General features: G+C 41.5%; 1 protein-coding gene across 7 annotated transcripts in view; it reads left to right on the forward strand.

The window, feature by feature from the left end:
• The window catches only part of ATE1 (arginyltransferase 1), a 125,509-nt gene that overhangs the window by 35,911 nt on the left and 69,797 nt on the right, over positions 1–19,801 (forward strand). For 6 of the 7 annotated variants that reach the window (XM_053923381.2, XM_024555524.4, XM_053923377.2 and 3 more), the window contains exons 8-9: positions 5,687–5,719; positions 18,170–18,351. The exons of the other annotated variant lie outside the window; for it this stretch is intronic. In XM_053923381.2, coding sequence (XP_053779356.1) covers positions 5,687–5,719; positions 18,170–18,351 — 215 coding nt within the window. The remainder of the gene's footprint in view (positions 1–5,686; positions 5,720–18,169; positions 18,352–19,801) is intronic. 7 annotated transcript variants of the gene reach the window in all.

The raw sequence follows: 19,801 nt of genomic DNA on the forward strand, positions 1-19,801 counted from the left end.
AGCAGGGGGGGAATGCTGGAGGGAATGGGGGTACTGGGTGGAGGGGATCAAGAGGAGAAAAAAATGGGACAACTGTAATAGCATAATCAATAAGATATATTTTAAAAAGTTTAAATGTATGCTGTTTGTGTTAACAGATACAAAGCCACTATTTATAAAGCATACAATCATTATTGTAGTGACATGAGGTAGGTGTTAGTGAATGACTTAATTTATAGCCCATTTCCCCACTGCTCTTAGAAATTGGAGAGAGAGTTACAAGTAGTAAAGAAAGATGCATTGAGGCGGCTCACTGATAAGGGTGTGTGTAAGCAAACGGTGGAGTCAACACTTAGAGCAAATCAGTTATAGCTGATTCTCAGTATTAGCATTACAGGCTTTGTGACTCTGGACAGACAGTAGAATCTTTCAAGAGGCATTTTGTTACAGTTCTTCCGTATTGTTGGCTTGAGCGTTAGCCCATTCACCAACCCAAAGTGCTAAATCTTACAGGGATCCCCTTGAATGCCATTAATGGGTAGGAACCATAACTCTTAAAGGGAAAATAAAAACAGGCCCAATGATTTGTTGATAGTTCGCATTAGAATTTCATGACACTGTGAACAGCCGTCCTGAGGACTTGCAGGGAGTGTTTCTGTCCAGTGCAGGTTGGGGAAAATGAGTCAGAGCTGGCAGGGACCAGTATTTCCTAGAGTGGGTTTTGTGGAATATTACTTCTGTGGAATGTTAATAAATGTTATATGAAATAAAAACAAGCCAGAAGACAAACTGCCTCTGGTCATGTAGCTTTGGAAAGCACTAGATTAAATGAAGTGGAAGGGTTTTTGTTTCTGTTCTTCCAGCTTTATTGAGATGAAGTTGACATGCCGTTATGTCACTTTAAGGGGTACACATACGCTGCCATATGACCACCACCATGCTGTTAGCCAACACCTCCTTCTCGTAATTACCGTTTCTCTTTTATGGTGAGAATTTTTATGGTGAGAGTAGTTAAGATCTACTCTCAGCAGTTTTCAAGTACAGACGATGGAGTTGTCTATATGATCGTGATGCTCTGCTTTAGAATTCTAGGACGTACTCATCTTCTGGGGTTTTTTGTTTTTAACTGCGGGAATTCTTGAAGCCTTTCATTTATCAATACACCATGTATTCTCCAGGAGGAGGAAGGGGAGGGGAGACACCAGTGGTATGCAGCCTTTCCCAAACTTATTTGAGCTTACTTGGCCATGGAATCATTTTTCGAGGGTGTCCTGGAAACTGGGCATGCTGCAGGATACCAGCTGGTGAAAGTGGTAGGCGGCCGTCATTTCACAGATGAAAAACTAAGGTCCAAATGACTTGTTGCTCAAGTAACTATAGCTGGTGAGATCACAGACTGCGTGACTCTTAGATCACTGTTGTGTCCGTTGGCAAAAAAGGAGATTTTACAGCCCAGAAAACATATGTTTAAATATTAAAATGTAAATAAGATTTTTGTCTTCATCTTTTAAAATTTATTGAAGCTTAATGTTTGGTCTAAGCCTAACATCTAGTTCTAACCGAAAGAGGCAGGGCTAGCTGTCAACCACATTGCTAACAAATGGAATAGAGAATAACTGTACAAATGAATGGAAGGAATTACCCAAATCCATTCGTTTTACTTCCCACTAAAATTAGAATGAACAGGATCTTAGTTTTCTTTTCCTTTTTTGCAATGACATAGGAAATAATGGAACTTCATTTCTTATGTAATCATTTTAACCTCTAAGAATTGTAGGTTTATGGGAGACACATTCTTAACCTCAGACCTAGTCTTCACATTGCCTCAAAAACAGTTAATTTAAAAATAGGATATATATGGACTAGAAATTCTGGGGGGAATGGGAACATAGTCTAAAATACTATGTAACTTAACAAAACTTAGACTCTTCAAGGTATGATTTTTTTTTTAAAGACTTTACTTATTTATTTTTAGAGAGAGGGCAAGGGAGGAAGAAAGAGAGGGAGAGAAACATCAGCGTGTGGTTGCCTCTCACACTCCCCCTACTGGGGACCTGGCCCACAACCCAGGCATGTGCCCTCACTGGGAATCAAACCTGCGACCCTTAGGTTCGCAGCCTGTGCTCAGTCCACTGAGCCACACCAGCCAGGGCTCAAGGTATGGCTTAGATTGATTAATTACAAAATTTAAAATAAAGGTTTTATTGAATTATAACCTAAAATAGTCAGCTTTGTCCCCTATCTGTAAGATAGTAGTGCCATGTGCTAGGGTGAAGGGCCAAGGGAATGGGACCCGCAGTGTTCTGTTAGGGCAAGGACCTCCTGGTGACCTGGATGAGCAGTGACAGTCCTCGGATTCCACTTCGACAAATGGGTATACCTCACTCATGTTTCTTGGTTTAGGGAAAAAAATGTGGCTTATTTTTTAAAAGTTGTTGTTCAGTGTTTCTTTTTCTTTAAAGGAATTTAAAATGGTTTCTTACTAAATAGAAAAGGCATTTCAGGATCATATAATTATGTGTTTGAATATTTTATATTATAAAGATAAATGGCTGATTATAGTTTTACTGGAATATTTTGACAAAAGTAGCCGTGTGTTCTTCTCTACATTTTATTGCTTTACCCCACCCCAAGTAACTGGCATGATTAATAACGAGTCTTAGAAAAAAAGGAAAGAATTTACTACTCGTAAATTTTGTGTGCTTGGAAAACTGTAGAAAATTTTGTAAGCGTGAAGGCTTCTCTGGAAGTGGTGAGGAAGGGCTATGAGGCAGGGTAGTGGGACTGGGGCTGGGGTGAGAGCAGTTCAGGACAAGCAGGGACAGTGTCGCTGTGGAGCATGAGCCCCGGGCTCTGTGTGGTGTTTTCCTCTCTTTAGAGACCAGAAAGATTTTTAAAAAGGTGCTGACACCTTTTATGCCTGGATTCTAACTATGGAACATAATCTTTATGTTATTTAAAAAAATTCAAGAGCAGACAGAATAATCGACAATTAAAATTTTATAATTTTAGCAAGTGAATCAAATTAACATTATTAATCCTGTTATTGACAAGAAACTTACCTCTTTAAGGCTGAAAATCCAAATGTCAGGCAGGTTGTTTGATTGTCAACCACAGTGAGTCAAGGTGCATTTCCTGGAAGGGACCTTCAGAGTGGATCCTAGGAAGGTAAGAAGTGTGGCTGTGCCCGCCTCAACTTGTTTCCGGAACGACGGTGTATATTCCTCGCAGCATTTTGCCCGAATAAATGGACTGGGCTCTTTCTCTGCAGTCCGTTGGGTCTGTTAGCGGAGTGTCACACCCACAGCACAGCATTTTTGAAGAGCCGTGTTGAGACGGCTGCATTAGAAGAGGGGCATTAACGTGGGCCGCTGGCTGCAGCCATCGTCCTCGTTGTTGTTGTTACGACAGACCGCGTTTTTTAGAGAAATTTTAGATTCACAGCAAAACTGATCCATTTTTTTATACCGGTCAGGTGGTATTTGTTAAAGGGCGTGTATTTCTCCTGTCAGTTTCACTATATATACAAAACGTACTTTGTTATTACACTTGTTTTTCCATACTTGTCATTTTTTCCAAGTATTCCATTGGTACTGAATACGTGTGCAATTTCATTATGAAAGAACTTAAGTCATTAACCAAAGGGAAATAGCGGTGCGTTTTCCTGATGACAGTAATCGAGAAGTAGCGTTTTTGGACCTTTTTCGTGTCCTGTGACCAGGAGAATGAATGTGTGTCTTGTAACTTATTTTCCTGTTTGTACTATTTTGGGGACCGAGAATGTTTACGTATTTCGTGTTTCGGCAGCTTCAAACAGGTAGGAGTCTGTAGGTCTGTTCTGAAGAAGCTGTGGCAGGAATGTTGCATACGCACAGGACAGAGATGTATGTAAGTTATTGGAGCTTCGGGAGACATGTTTTCTTGGAGAGTACTTTTATGTGCTCTCTTTACTGTTATGTAAAGTGACTTCCCTCCTGACCGATGCATCAATTCCTACTGAACTAGAACCACCCCTAAACTCTAAAGTTTAAAGCGTGTAATACAGTTAACATGCGCACGCTAGAGAAAACATAGAAACCCTACAGTGTCATCTTTGCCTTTCGAAATAAAAGTTCCACCGTGCCCCATCTTTCTCCACTCTTAGAAGTGGCTTGTCTTTCACCTCTCGCCGTCTCCTCCTGGGAGGAAGGGAAGGCTTGTCTTAGGTTGGGCTACTGCGGAAAGAACCCCAGACCGCAAAGGTTGCACTGTAAATTTCAGGAGGTTGGTTTGTTTCATACTGACATTATGAAAATTTAAACTTTTGTTATATCTTGCACTTTCAGAAAGTTCTCTTAACAGTTAATATAATCAAATTGTATATTGGTATCATTAAGGAAAAGTTCTTGTAGTTTGTGATTTTAGCGTACCCTGTCATTAGAGTCTGTGTGAGACTAGTGAATTACATGGTTTTGGCGTGTACTAGTAATATTGCAGGAATACCTTTACTGTAGTATTTAGGGGAGGAAGTGTCATATATTTTTTAAACTTCGTTATGGAAACTTCAAACATTCATGCAGAAGAGAAAATTGTATGATGATTTTTCAAATAGTCGTCTGTGCTCACTAGTTTAAAGTCATGGCCAGTCTGGTTTTGTCTGCACACTTACCCCCTTACTTCCCTCCTGACCCCTCAGTGACTTTGAAGGAAATCCCAGACATCATGTAATTTCATTGCGAAATATTTGTGTGTGTCTCTAAAAGAAAATAGAATCACTTGTATTCCCTGTGAGTGCTAGCCAGGCTTGTTGTGCAGGGGAAGCTCGACACTTCCTGGAAGAGGCCTGCCATCGCGGTTTTGGCAGTTAATTTGCATTTAAAAAGATCGCGAGTTTATACTACTTGGGCATTTTGTTATTACAGTAAATCTCAAAGGGTTTGATATGTTGATTCTGTAAATAACATCTAAGAAAACACTATGAATTACCATCATGAATATGTATGAGGTTACGGGACAGCCCTTGGTTGGGAGCTAACCTGCAATTTGCTTTGTCATTTGGAATGGCTCCTTACCTCCAACATTCATGTGTCTTTGTTTAAATGCTGTAGGGCAGCATACTTAGTTTCAGCACACGAAGTTCTGTAAGCCTCTGTGTGTCAAAGGAAGAACAGAGAGGGAAGGTAAGCAGATGGGGCTGAGAAAAGTAGAACAGGCTGAACAGGGCGAGCATCACCAGGCACTGAATCGTAGAGGAGTAACTTCCCCTTTCTTTCTCTCCGGCTGGCCAGCCTCCTCTTTTGGTCTTGGCTTTACTTGGTTCCTCCTTTGATTTCTTTTTCTTGGTGCTTACTTAACGGGGCCCATGACAGGCGTGGTCAGGCAGATGGCTGATTTCTCCCTTTGAGGAGGATGCTCTGTTATACCGGCGTTGGGAGACGAACCTTTAAGAAATGAAATGTTTTAGGACTTAATTGTTGTATTTGTTTTTAAACAGATTTTTTAAAATGCTTATTCAGTTCAAATAATTAGAATACCTTTTGTGGGCTAAATTGAACTTTCCTTTGCTTTGGATGAAGTATACAGTGTATGAGAGCATTACTTTCATATTGATTTTTAGGTTTACTTTAGATGCTCTTACTGAAAACTTGTGTAATAATTTTTCCTTTTTTGTTCTCTTTTGCTGCCCATTTATTGGATGAAACTGATTCTGTTCAACATGATTCTGCAGTTCACGAGATTCCTTTGCAGCTCACCTTTGGAGGTAAGACTTTACTCACTTGAATACTAGAATCTCTAATTGAACATGATTATCGATATCTTGTTGGGCACTTATTTGATAATTTAGGAGTGATCATTTTATTGTGGCACATTCATTCTTCAGTAATAGTAATGAGACAAATACAGACTTTTTAAAATAAGAATTCCTATTAAGTTACAGAGCTATTCACTTTCATAACAGGTCATTGCTTCTTTTTAAGTACATTTTCTTTTTAACAAGTAGACTGAAGAGCAGCATTATATCTCCTACTTTTATACTGTTTAACATCAGCCTTATTCTCTCTTAACTGCCCCCGTGTTAGAGAGAGCTGGAGAAGTCCTAGGCAGAGGCTAACATAAAGGAAGAATCATTTGGTTCGAAAGAGCTTTTGAAAATCTGTGAATTGATTAGGGATGAGAAAAGGATTTACCTTTTCCTGAGCCGTTCTTGTAACAGAGGCACTGCCCTGGGCGCTTTACTTACTTCTCATTTAATCCTCATAATGGTTCTGCAATTTACACCTGAGAATCCAGTGATAAAATTGTGAGATAAAGAAGAAACTATGAGACATTCAGAGACTCAGAGACATCCCTGGGGAGCTACAGTTGATAAGGAGTAACTTGGGGAAGGTGTGAGGACTTTGAGAAAGGAACAGGAAAGGGAGGCAGCGGAGTCTGTGTAGAGATGACTGGATTCAGAGCCGACAGGGGCTTAAGATCGCATCTTCACATGTTAGCCACATGGACAAATCACAGCTTCTCTGAGGCTCAGTTTTCTTCCCTGTATAATGGATATAATAATTCCTACCTCCAAATGAAGCAGTGGACATGGGAGCAGCTTATAAAATGCTGTTCGTATCTTAGCAATATTTTGTGTTCTCCTCCTAGGCTGTACTTCAGTCCCAACAGTACGACTCTGTGCCCTGCCTTTCACTCGTCCTTCATTTTGCCTCTGTTGTCCATGCCACCTTGTGTCCCCTCCCCCATTCCATGTCACCTTGTGTTCCCTTCCCCCGTTCCCAACCTGTCGAAGTCAGACCCCCTCCAGGAGGAGCCAGGGTACAGTGCCCTGCTCTCTGTGCGGTGGGAAGAGGTCTGGGCTTTGGGCGGAAAGAAGGCGGGGAGTCCCATGAACAGTCATTTCATCGTTTGAGAAACTTAGAAATGGGGATGACACACACTTACAGGTTATTAAAACAGAATGAGATAACGTGTGGCGAGCATGGAGCACAGTGCCTGTCGCATGCAATTTTAAGTAAAGTTTAGTGTAAAAACAATAAAAACAGAACCCAAATCATAAGACAATATAAATTATATACAATATACTCTTCAGTTGATTAAGCACTTTCTAAGCATAGAAGAAAGGGAACTATCAAAGGAAAGGATGGAAACATTAGATTTGATTCTGATTCTGTAAAAAATTTCATAATTTTGTTCATGAAAACGTATAGTTAAAAGGCAATTTAGGGAAAGTATGATAAAAATGTTATTTTACTTTAATGGCCTCTTAGAATTAATTTTAAAATGTTGTATTTGCTTCTACATAATATTTGGTTGGATTTTATCATTGATGAGATGAAATACAAATGGTAATAAATGTCTTGAAAGTCCTTATAAGTAACCAAATAAACGGGTTAAAAAAACAGTGATACGTAGCTTTTTTTAACCTATGAAGATAGCTTTTTTTTTTTTAATGAATGGGAAGATGTGGTGTGTTTTTAAACTTCATTCTTTGCGATAGGAGTCCATTCGGTCATGCACATCAAAGACAGTGTATGAATTCAACCTTGTAGTCGAGCAGTTCTAGTCTAAGAATCACTGCCAGAGAAATGATCAAAGATGGGGGCAGGATTTACATAAATATGTTTATTACAGCATTATTTATAATGGCAACAATTTATAAACAGCCTGAGTGTCCAGCAGTAGGAAGAGGTAAAATAAGTCACAGTGCAGCCAGCCACGTGGTGGAACACACCGGAGGCCTTAAAATGAGGACTGGGTTGCGGGCCGTGTCCCCAGTACGGGGCGTGTGGGAGGCAGCCGATCGATGTCTGTCCCACATCCATGCTTCTCTCCCTCTCCTCTCCCTTCCTCCCCCGCTCTGTAAACATCAATAAATAAAATTGAACAAAAACAAGATGAGGACTGTACATAAATGTGCATGAGTACATACTGATGAGCAATAGCAGTGTAAAATACTTGCTATATTAAGATAAAAATGGGATGCAAAACTATGCACGTAGATCTAAATTTAAAAACAATTTAAGCATACAGAAATTAGGAAGGAGACGCACAGAACGTGAACATCAGCTACAAAATGTTACATTGTTTTATCCTTTGCTCCTCGATGAAGGAGCCACTCTGGGGAGAAGAGAGGCCTTGGCAGGTTTTTGAAGATGGCTCTTGTAGTCAGTGTGTGACTGCCGTGTAATCAGGGGCATCTCTGATTGGTGTGGAAACAACTCATGTAGGTTCCAGTCTTGGAAAAAAGGGCACTGGCAGGAGCTTAGGCCGGAGACGTCATGTTCAAGGCTGAACTCTCCTTGCAGCAAGAACTTAGAGGAGTGACCGCGAACAGAAGACAGGCTGGGGTGACTTACCCCGAGGCAGTAAGTAAGGGTGCTGGAGCTTGATGTCCACATCAGCAGGGCGGTTGGCAGTTTGAAGATGCTTTTAAACAGACCTCACCAACAGGCTTCTCTCAAATGTCAGGTCAATGAGAAGACCCGTTTTTCCTGCTTCCTTGCTTCACTCTTAGTGTAGTGCCTAGGAGGCCCTGAGTAAATAACTGTTGAATGAATGAATGACTGACTAAGCTAGGTGGGCCTGAGGCTGAGTGTAGCAGGCTTTTACCCATCTTTTGGCAGCTGAAAGCACAAAAGGCCTAATATTCATGTTTTAATATGGTTAGTACTCTGTCTTCCCAGCCAGATTGTAGCTACTTAACATCTTTGTGTTCTTCGTCTTTGGATTCTCTCCGGTATAGATAAAGCTTGGAGTGTATCAACCGTGTACTTCCAGTTTTACTGTACAAATATATATTTTTAAATTACATCTTGCTACTCTGGTTAAATGTTGGGACTTTATGTGCACAAGCTTTAATCTTTGGTGAAAATAGAAGGGAAAGTATCGTGATGGAAGCTTAGTGATGGTTTCTATCATTTTCTGCCTGACGCACCTTTTCCACTTAATGATTTGCAGTTGTATTTACTTTCCCTTGGCTAAAGTGATTTGGTTCTTAGGGGACTTAACAGACATGGGCAGAGGGAAAGAAGTCGAAATTAAAGGTGACCAATTTGCTCTGCTTTTCTTGAAGTATTTGGGAAATGCTTGAGGGCTTTCTGTTGATGCTTTTCTAGCCTGGAGTTACTGGCTGCTACCCCCTGGCTCCAGCAGCATGGACTCAGGGCTCTGCCCCTTTGCCCCTGCAGAGCCTGAGAGCCAAAGCAAAGCCAAGGCAGGAGAGTGGTGGGAGTCCCTCAATGCTTAATTTTGCCACCAAACTTATGCTTTAGTTAGAGAAGAAAAATTACAAATATGGTAACTACCCAAACACCTTTGCTAATTTTGAATAAAAGATATAATTCTGGTAGGGACAATAGAGCACATGGGACTTGAGTTGAAAATGAAGGAGACCTTACATTTCACTTTGTCCACACAAGCTCTGTGAATGAACCGTGTCCCTTTGTTGTAAGTCCTAAACAGTTAACTGCCACATGAATCTAGCGAAATTGTCAAGTTATAGTAATTACATCAGTAATGTGATCTGCTGTCATTTGAATGGGGCCATGTGTGGAGTCAGTTACTTCCCTCCGTGGGGCTGACCCTTTTACATTCCTGTAAGCCGAAGACTAATAGAGCTCATTAAGCTTTATGGGAAAAGAGCTTTTATCACCTCGTCAAGTCGGGCAACATATTTCCATCCTATTCCTAATAGTGTGCAGCGCTGTGGCTGCCGATGTGCACTCCCGCTAGGTTTACATCGGCCCTCTCCCTTGCAGACGCTTTTATTGACATTTCCAGGTCTGAGTTACATTTTGTGTGGCACCACCTCCACATGTCTTCAATTAAATGGAGGTAAATAAAAGGGATTCTATATCAGAGGCTAAAAGATTCTTGAAATTCTCTTCTGAGTCAAACTGCCAGCCAGTCCAGCAGGGAGCAGCCTCGTCGTCACGTTGGAGGCAGACAGCTACAGGAGAGGCGTCTGTAAGAAAAGTTGGCCCGTGTGGGACTGTAGGTCACTTAGATTTCTCTTCAGAAATGTCCTCTCTTCCTTCCTTTCAGATCAGTTAAAGTCTTCTTCATTTACAGTTGCTGTAACTCACGGAGGAGTTACCAACTACAGTGTGTGGTGCTGTGCTGAGCTCTTTGCTTTCCTTGTCTTAATTCTCACAAAATGTCTGTGAGGTAGGTAGTCCGACTTTTCTTAGAAGAAAATTGGGCCTGGGGAGGTAGATTAGTGAAGCTCAGTGTCACAGCTCCTAGTATGAGACAACAGGAACAAGATAGGAAGGAATACATGGAATGATTTTTAGGTTACAGGAAGTGTTACAGTATTATCAAAATACGTTTGAGATGTGTTTTGTAAACACTAGAGCAAGGTTTCTTAACCTGGGCACTATGGGCACGGGCCTGTTAACTCTTCTTTGTGGGGGCTTCTCTGTGTGTTGTGCGGTGCTCAGCGACATTTCTGTCTTTACTCCGTAGATGCTGGTAGCATCCTCCCTTTGAGCTGAAACATAATGTCTCCAGACTTTGCCAAAAGTCCGTAGCGGGGACATTGGCTCTCTGTTGAAAACCACTGCCCTAGAACAGCCTTAGAAGAACCCAGATGAAGAGATGTAGTTAATAAGCCAATAGTGAAGATAATAGCAACGGTAACACATTTTCAGTCTCTTAAAAGGCAGGAAGAGAAGGAAAGGCGGACAGAGAACCAGTGAGGCAAGTAGAAAGCAAGTAGCAAGATGGGTTGCTTACATCAGCCGTACTGATTATTGCATTAAGTGTGAATGACCTAAACCGAAGCTCTGCTCCCTGGGAATGGGCTGCGTCTACGGCATCTAAAACGTGTGTGGAGCCAGCGCTCGTACGTAGCTACAGAGCTCGTTAGAACGGAATTTTAAATTTCCTTAAATTTTAGTTACCTTATGTAGCCTACATGGCCAGTAGCTATCCCGTTGAACAGTACAGGTCTAAAATCTCCAATTACAAGTCAGAGATTGTCCGACTAGATGGAAGGAAGAAAGCACCTTAACTGTAAAAATCCACCTTACCTGTAAAGACATGGCTAGTTTAAAAGTAAAAGACCAATGTTACCCCAATAAATTTAATTCAAAAAAAGTAGGGTGGTGGGCGCTAGGGCAGGGGGAAGGAGCAGAGCATGGTTCCATGGGGACAGAGCTTCCGCTAGGGGCAATGAAAACGCTCTGTGAGGGGTGGTGCTGATGGTCACTCAACAGTGTGAATTTACTTAATGCCACTGACCGTGCCCTCGGAAATGGCTAAAACGGTTAGTTTTATGTTACGTATTTTCCCACAATCAAAAATATTTCTTAATGTAAGAATTACAATTCAGTCCAGTGGAACACAGATACACATTTTTCAAAATCATAAGCATTATGTAGGAATACTGTTAACTTTTTAAATTAGTAAGCTAATGAGTAGTTTTGGCAGTTTAAACTATTCATTAGAAAACACGTCGTATATTATTTTTAAAATCCACTCATGAATTGTATTTAATACCAATAAATCTGAGAAAAGATAAAACTTTTTTTCTTTCTTTTTTTTGGGTTGGGGAATATTTTATTGGAATACAGTACAAGGGGGGATTTAGTTTCAGTCATTATATCTTCATTTAAAGAAATTAGGGGCACGTGTTGAGAAACAGAGTGGAATAGTCACACAGTCATCTAAATCAGGGGTCCCCAACCCCTGGTTCACTGATGGGTACTGCTCTGTGGCCTGTTCAGAACCAGGCCACACAGCAGGAGGTGAGCCGTGGGTGTGGGAGCACAGCTTCTCTCTCATTACCGCCGGAGCTCTGCCTCCTGTCCTCCCTCCCCCCCAGCCCCTGCCCACTCCAGCCCATGGAAAAACTGTCTTCCATGAAACTGGTCTCTGGTGCCAAAGAAAGGTTGGGGACTGCTGTCCGTCTTTCTTTTTTATTTTAATCCTCACCCCAGGATATGCTTATTGGTTTTAGAGAGGAAAGAAGCGAGAGAAACATCCATGTGAAGGAGAAACAGTGATCAGTTGCTGCCCACATGCACCCCAACTGGGGATTGAACCCACAACCTTTGCGTGTACGAGGTGATGCTCCAACCTACTGAGCCACCCGGCCAAGGCCAACTTTTTTTCTTTCTTAAACCAAAATTACTAAACCAGTTTGATTTATCTTAAAAATGTTTTCGAATTAGCAATATAGTAAGGAGTTTATTTAGTTTATTTTCTGTGAATTTGGAGAGTATTTGATTTATGTAAATCCTTACTTATCTCTAAAGATCAATTTTACAAAGCTCCTCTATTAAGAGATGTAACAGTGTGGTTTATTAATTCCCTCTGGAGGTGGAAAATATTTCACATACAAGAAGTAAAAACTTTTCTGAATTACAGATTAACAAACATGCTGGAGAGCTGCTAGCTTCAGTTCTACAGATTGAGCTACAGGTCAAAAGCAGACACAGAATTCATCGGTTTAGTTCTCAAAGAGCTGTTCTCCGTAATTGATCGAACTTCTAAACATGCAAACAGACAGAAAACTAAGAAACCAGATTCTCTGTCTTTTCTCATCCAACAGAGAGTAGATCTCTGTCATCTGTCAACAGAGACCATGAATGAAATCCAGCTATTGCCACCATTAATGGGGCTAACTCACGGGTTGTAAGAACCAGAAACAAAAACAAAATTGCAGACTTGTAGAGAGGAAGAAAAGGATGTAGAGCAGAGTTAGAGCTACGAGGGCGTCTGTCTTTGAGAGTCAAGAATGGACAGGCAGCAACAAACGTGGGAGGCTCACAGACCATGAGGGCACTTCCGAGTTAGCTTAGCTCCATCTAGCGAGTTCACTTGAGCTTCTCGTCGGATGCCCTCCAAACCGTCCAACTATGATTTTCAAAAAGGTAGAGTCATGACCTTCATGCAGATGGAGCATGAACACATGTCAGATTCCATTTGACTCATTAATTAATTAATGCAAGGCTTGGTAAGAAGGCATTACAACCAGTGCAAGAAGCGTTTGAGAAAAGAACATATACAAGCAATTTAATAAGGGGTTGAGATGATGGCTGTTAGGGAGAAACAACTGGTTATTCTCTTACAGGGTATTAAACTGTGGTCTTTCAGGTTATTTGTGCCACTGGACACGAATCTGTAAGTTAACCTCTGCCCCAACCAAATGGCAAAATAACCTAGTCAATAGAAACTCAAGCCCAGAAGCACACTGAGACACCCGCTAATTTTTCACAGGATTGGGGTCGTGTCTTCCATTGTACAGGCTTGTATTTTTACAATGTTATTAAAAAGGCTTGGTAAAAATAGTTTTTAATTACTACATAACAGTTGCTCATATGAACGTACTGTAATTAGCTTACTTTATTTTACAGTTTTGTTTAATTTGGTTCTTTAGTGTACTGATTGTCTGCCAGAAAATTGGGAATTGGTTGCATTTGATTTTTAAATCACATGTACAAAACCATGTGGTATGTTAACCATGAGTACTGTCGTCTATTTGCAGTTTGCAAATTAAATTTTATTCCTTATTAGAGACACTTTCAAATTTAGTTAGTTTTTTTTTTTTTTAGTTTAGACATCTTTTTAAAAAATTTATTTCAAAATTTAGTTGTTTTTTTTTAAAGAGATAATGTAGATTTTGATGCCACAGTGGCTTAGCACACCTTTGGGGTTTTTTAAAAAATGAATCCAATGTTTACTACAGTGTTTGATGAAACTATTAACAAAAGGCAAAACAAGAAACAAGTTATTATAAACCAGTGCAGACTTTTAATCGGGTACTTAGGGGCCTCCATGAACTGTTTAAAAACAATTCAGGCCCTGGCTGGTGTGGCTCAGTGGATTGAGCAGCGGCCTGTGAACTGAGAGGTCGCGCATTGGATTCCCAGTCAGGACAGATGCCTGGGTTGCCAGCCAGGTCCCCAGCTGGGGGCAAGTGAGAGGTAACCGATCTGTGTATCTCTTGCACACTGATGTTTCTTTCCCTCCCTTCCCCCTCTCTAAAAATAAGTAAGTACACCATTGAGGACACCAATTATCTAATCATAGACGTGTGTGTGAGCAGTGGTCTTCTGGGGGAGGTACTCTTGGATGCCTCAGAAGGAAGAACACAAGCTCTGCTCTCTTAAAGACCCTGAAGACGTTCTCAGTTCCTGTCTTTGAACCCCGGATTAAGCCCCCAGTGCTGCCCTTTGCTGGTTCCTTTGTGGCTCGGCAGTGTTTGTTTTAAGCATCACTTAGGTACGTGGAGGCCTTTGGGCCAGAAGACAGGCGCACTTCTTCAGAGTAAACACACACTCATTGTGGTGTGACTAGAAGCCTGAATTGCACTATTAATATTGATGGCGTTTCTACATAGTGCCTCTGGTATTGTACCATGCAGCTCATTAATCACAAGCCGTGCCATCCTTGCCCAAGGTTTAAGGCGCTTTTTCTTTTGTATAGCTCGTGGTGAGCTTCATTGTATTTTTCCTGTTGTCAGCTAAATCCTTGAAACTGAGTAACTTCTGAGAAATAACTTTGCTTATCCTTTCACAAATCCAAACTGTATAAAAACTAAAGGCATGAGAGAGATAAACTGTTACATATTGCTGACCACATCACTGGCTTATTTATGAGGAAATTTCAGTCAACTGCTGTTACATAACTTGCCTATTTTAAGTGGGTGAGCTGCTGTTGCAATTTCACAGACACGATCTTTTGGGGTGCGCCATTCAGATCCCTGAAGCCAGAAGCTAAAACTGACCTGAATTTGCTCACAGTCTGCAGGCTGCTTTTATTTGTACATGGTCATTTTCTTACAGCTACCTTTGAGGATGAGTAGTAGTATGATTTCTGTTTCAAAAATGCAGAAATATACTTAAAAAAAAGTTAAATCATTTTGAGTCAGTTTATTAACTCCACGGTTTCATGATTGTATTGCTCAGTTGACTCCTGGATTTTAGGTTTCCGCATCTGTGATATGAAGGGACTCAGAGGAGGCAGGTGTAGGGCTTCCTGTTTTCCTAAGAAATTGTAGGCAGCCCGTATCTGTCAAGTGTTTTGCAGATGAGGAAGACCCCTGACTTCCAAGTGAGTTGAGAGATGGGAATAGTGCCCGCGGTGGAAGAATTGCTCCTTCAAACCAGTGGAGTAGATGGGGGCAGGTTATTAAATGGGAGGTCCGGCGAACGAAACAGGTAATGGGTATTGGAAACTGAGGAGGTAGTTGCAGTTTTAGAAAATATTTCAAGCTGGTACAACAGGTAGAACCGATTTCTATTTAGGCTTAAAAGAATACATTGGTCATTTATTTATTGAGAATATGCCTATTGGGTCCATTCTTCTGTCCCTGATAAATACATTTTTTTAATGAGTGAATGAATGAATACACAGATAGATTAATGACCTAGAATGAGGCACTAACTGAAGTCATGGATGAATTTAGATTCATCTCCAAGTCTCTAATTAGCCTTGGACATGGAGGTTTCTGACAGTTGGCAGCTCCCACCTTCCATTTCACGAACTGACAGCTTCTCTATCTCCAAGTCACGGCTGGGGCTGCTCTCCTGCACGATTATTTCTGAGGACAGCGAGCTGTGCTCCTGTGAACCTTGGGGCTTCCCTCTGAAGGGTGGTTTTTATAAAATTCCGTAACCTGTAGGAACTTGTGTATTTCTCACTGCACAGTTGGAGCCTGCCAGTCTCTGGACCAGGTTATTAGGCTTCAAGTCTGTTAGCTGTTGGGGTCAGTTCAGGTTTTGTAGGTATAACAGGTTAGTGTACTTTCCTGTTTTCTTTTGGTTAGTGCTTCTGTTTGTTTACCTGTTCTCTTGAAACCGTCTGTTTCTGGGGAAATAATTGTGACTTTTTAAAAGAGGAAAGCTGTGTGGGAAGTGAATGTTGAAATCTGGGTTTGACATAATTTATTATTATAGTGGGTGGAAGCTCTTAAAAGTTTAAAGATGTATTTATTGCCCAAACAACACTTTAGCTACAGCAGTGGGAGCTACAGAAATTACTGATACTGTAGCACCTCCGTAAACCCTCATTAGTTTGTGTGGTTGACTTAGACCGCCTGTGCAGGTACTTCCCCCTTCCCCAGCCGTCCTCTTTGGAAGGAAGTGGCTGGGCGCAGCCCACGCGGAAGCAGCAGGGAGTGATGCCTCCTGCCTTAGGGAGGGAGTGAGTATCTGCATAAGCTTTTTGGGTTCCTGGGTGATTTGTCTGTCTTCCTCATGTATTAATTTGTTCAATCATATGTCAGTGTGGACTCACTGATTTTCATTTTATACTTTGGGTTATAATCCAATACTACTTTATTTTGTTTTCCAAATTACTTCGATTTGGACCACGGGGAGCTTTTTCACTTGACCCCCTTGTCCCTTTGATACACCTCCATCCGTGTGGGTTTGTTTTTCTTTTTTTGAGTATTTCCTTACTTTTGGGCGCTACAAGATACTCTAGGCTCGTCGTGTATATTTCCTGCCTCAGTCCTGGAATCCGCCATTTCTCCAAAGAGAAATGGTTCCTTTTTCTTTTTCTTGTACCTTTCATTGCAGAGTCGAGAAACCAAGATGGGGATATTAGGTGTGCTTGGTGCTACTGGGTGTCGGTTTTGTAGGCCTTATCATTGGACAGAACAAATAAATAGATGCATGTATACTAACCTTTGTATGGACGTATCTATGACAGGTACATAAAGTATTTCTATATGTAACCAACTGTGTCTGTGTTGAGCTAAACATGAGTTCTTACTCATGTCTCTAATTCTAATCATTACCACATCGATCATTCTAGCCTATTCCCCTTTCTTACCTGTAAATTCCCACTTGAATAGTGAGTGGCTGTTCGAGTCACTCTACCTGGCTTCTACCATCCTCCATCCGTTTGCTTAATTGTTCAGTTCCCGTGCAGCTGTGTATCAGTATCAGCATTAACCTGTAGTGCTCTTGGGAAAAATCCTTGTCGGGTAGGTGATGATGCTTGTGTGAGGACTTCCTGTGGCCTTCATTCTAGTAGACCCCAGAAGTTACATAGGTCAGCACCCTTCCCTTCTCTGACCTCTTTCAAAGCTCGCTTCACACAGATTCTCTTCTCAGTCCTTCCTGGGATCCCGTAACCTCCCAAACGATTTTCTTTTAATTTGCATACGTTAAGGTTCATTCTTGGTGGTGTGAAGTTCTGTGAGTTTGGACAAACACACTATGTCGTGTGTCTGCTTCTACACAGAGCAGTTCCACCTGAAAACGCCCCGTGCTGTGCGGTGCTGTGCTCATCTACTCTGAGGGATGAGTAGATCCCTCCTCTCATCCCCCCAGATTCTTGGCAGCCACTCATCTTTTTACTGTCTCTATAGTTTTATCTTTTACAGAATGTAATTGGAATCATACAGTATGTATTGATAGCTTATTATTTTTTACTGGTGAATAATATTCCAGTGCATGGATGTGTCGCAGTTGATCACCTATTGAAAAATACCTTGGTTGCTTCCAGTCTTTGTAGAGTATGAATAAAACTGTGATAAACATGTGTGTGTAGGCCTTTGGGGTTTTTTATTTTTAAGATTATATTTATTTATTTCTAGAGAAGAGGGTAGGACAGGAGGAGAGGGAGAGAAACATCTATGTGTGAGAGAAACATCAATCAGTTGCCTCTTGTCCACTGGGCACCTGGCCCGCCACCCAGGCGTGTGCCCAGTGTGGGAATGGTGACTCACAGACTGGCGCTCAACCCACTGAGCCACACCAGCGGGGCAGGCCTTTGGGCTTCTGTGTGACCTGAGTTTTCAGACCAACTGGATAAATGATTAGGAGCCCGAATGCTGTTTGGTATTACCAGACTGTTTGGGCTCATGAGAACCTCCCAAACTGTCCTCAAAGTGGGGCTTCCGGTTTGCGTTCCTACCACCAGTGGACGAGAGTCCTGTTGCTTCGCGCCCTCCTCAGCATTTGGCATTCAGGTGTCTGGATTCAGCCTCTGTAGCAGTTGTATGGTCCCCCTCACTGGTTTTTAAATTTCAGTTCCCTAACGGCAAATGATGTTGAGCATCTTTCGTGTGCTCACTTGCCAGTCGCACATATTCTTCTGTGAGGTGTCTGCTCAGGTATTTTGCCTGTTTTTTAATTGGGTGGTTTAATTGGTTGTTGAATTTAAGAGTCTTGTATTTTTGAGTACCACAGTACTGTATCAGAGATGTGTTTTATGATGAACCGTTCACGTTTGCGTGTCTGCTCTTTCACAGGCAGAGAACCCCCCGAATGGACCGGACTGTGGTTATGGCTCATTTCACCAGCAGTATTGGCTTGATGGCAAGATCATTGCTGTGGGGGTGATTGACATCCTTCCGTACTGCGTATCCTCTGTGTATCTGTACTACGACCCCGATTATTCGTTTCTCTCCTTGGGGGTCTACTCTGCACTACGGTAAGGTTGCTCTCGACAGTTGTGATGAGTCGTATAATAAGCTCCCACTTTGATTATGTTTCATTATGTAACAGTAGACACCCTACTGTGTGTAGTAGTTTATTGCTGCTGCGGTCTCGTACGTGGTGGTGTTCAGAAACTTTCAGAGCTGAGGCCGGCTCTCGTGGTGACTCCCAGCTTTCCAAGGGCCGTGCAGCCTAGTGTATGAGGGTCATCGTCCTTGTGGGAGGCTTTTGCTGTCTAGCTTGTGCTCTCTTTAAGCTCCCTGTCGGAACTGCTTAGCGTTCCCTAAGTGTTACGTTGTTTATATATTTTTCTTGTCATCACTGTTGTGTATGTATTTTAGTAAGGTTAAATGGGTCTGGTGCAGATGAGTTAAAGCGGAGTGTGTTTGTTGGGAGACATATGCGGCTGTACGAAGTGATAGAACAGGACTGAGCAGTCCCTGCCTGTGCTCGACTGTGTGACCTTCACCAGATGGCGGTTTCCCGTCCATGTCCATGGCTGCCCTGCGTGTACCACAACATGCATCCACTGTCCGCGTAGTAAAGAGGTTGCGGTCTTCCTCCGTGAGAACGTTTGTTTCTGCATTCACTCGTGCGTGCCTGCGCGCGTGTGTGGTAGAGGCGGGGAAGGAGACTTGAGAACAGGTTCCCGTGTGGGGGCTCGAGTCTCTCTTTCTCCCTCTTTACCATGTGTCTGTTTACTTTTCCCAGTCCTCTGTCTAGTGGTCACGTTTCTGCATCAGGGTGAAATGTACTTCGAGATTATTTTAGTTATCGTGTATGTGCTTTTTTGAATTATTGAAGTAGAAGAGTTGACATTTTCCCTTAATCACTATTCGATTTTTCCAAATGTGGTCCATAATTGATTTTGTGTGTTTCAGTGGCCCACAATATAAAGAAGTTCTCCATCTTGGCGTTTTCAACCCAACCTGTCTCTTCCTGCCAAGTTATAGCAAATTTACGTTATACAGTGTCTACGACTGATCTCTGTAATAATCTTTTATTTTTCCCATGCACTTAATTGCATTTTATATAAACTAAAAACACTCGTGACTCTTGGTGATATAACTGAAATGGGAACTGATAATTTGAAGCAGTCACGTTTTGTACTTTACAAGTGTATTCTATTTATTTCAGAAGATACTCTTTCTTTGTATCAAAATCTGTTAATACTTTGAAATTACTGCCATTTTTTGTTTAATTTTTGTATCTATCACTTTACAGTGCCCAGCGGTGGATTTATTTAGACTTCGCAGATAAATATTAGGAATTATATTTATTTCTACATAATAAATCCCATCTTATGTATGAAATATTACTTCATGTCTCCATAATGAAGAGATATAGAAATCCTACTGCATTTGAGATAAATAATTAATTCCCAGCACAATTAGAAGGAGTTCTGTTTACTCTTTGGCATAGCTCTTGAAAATTCTAGAGCTAGA

This window comes from Desmodus rotundus, chromosome 4 (genome assembly GCF_022682495.2).
Source record: "Desmodus rotundus isolate HL8 chromosome 4, HLdesRot8A.1, whole genome shotgun sequence".
Taxonomy (NCBI): domain Eukaryota; kingdom Metazoa; phylum Chordata; class Mammalia; order Chiroptera; family Phyllostomidae; genus Desmodus; species Desmodus rotundus.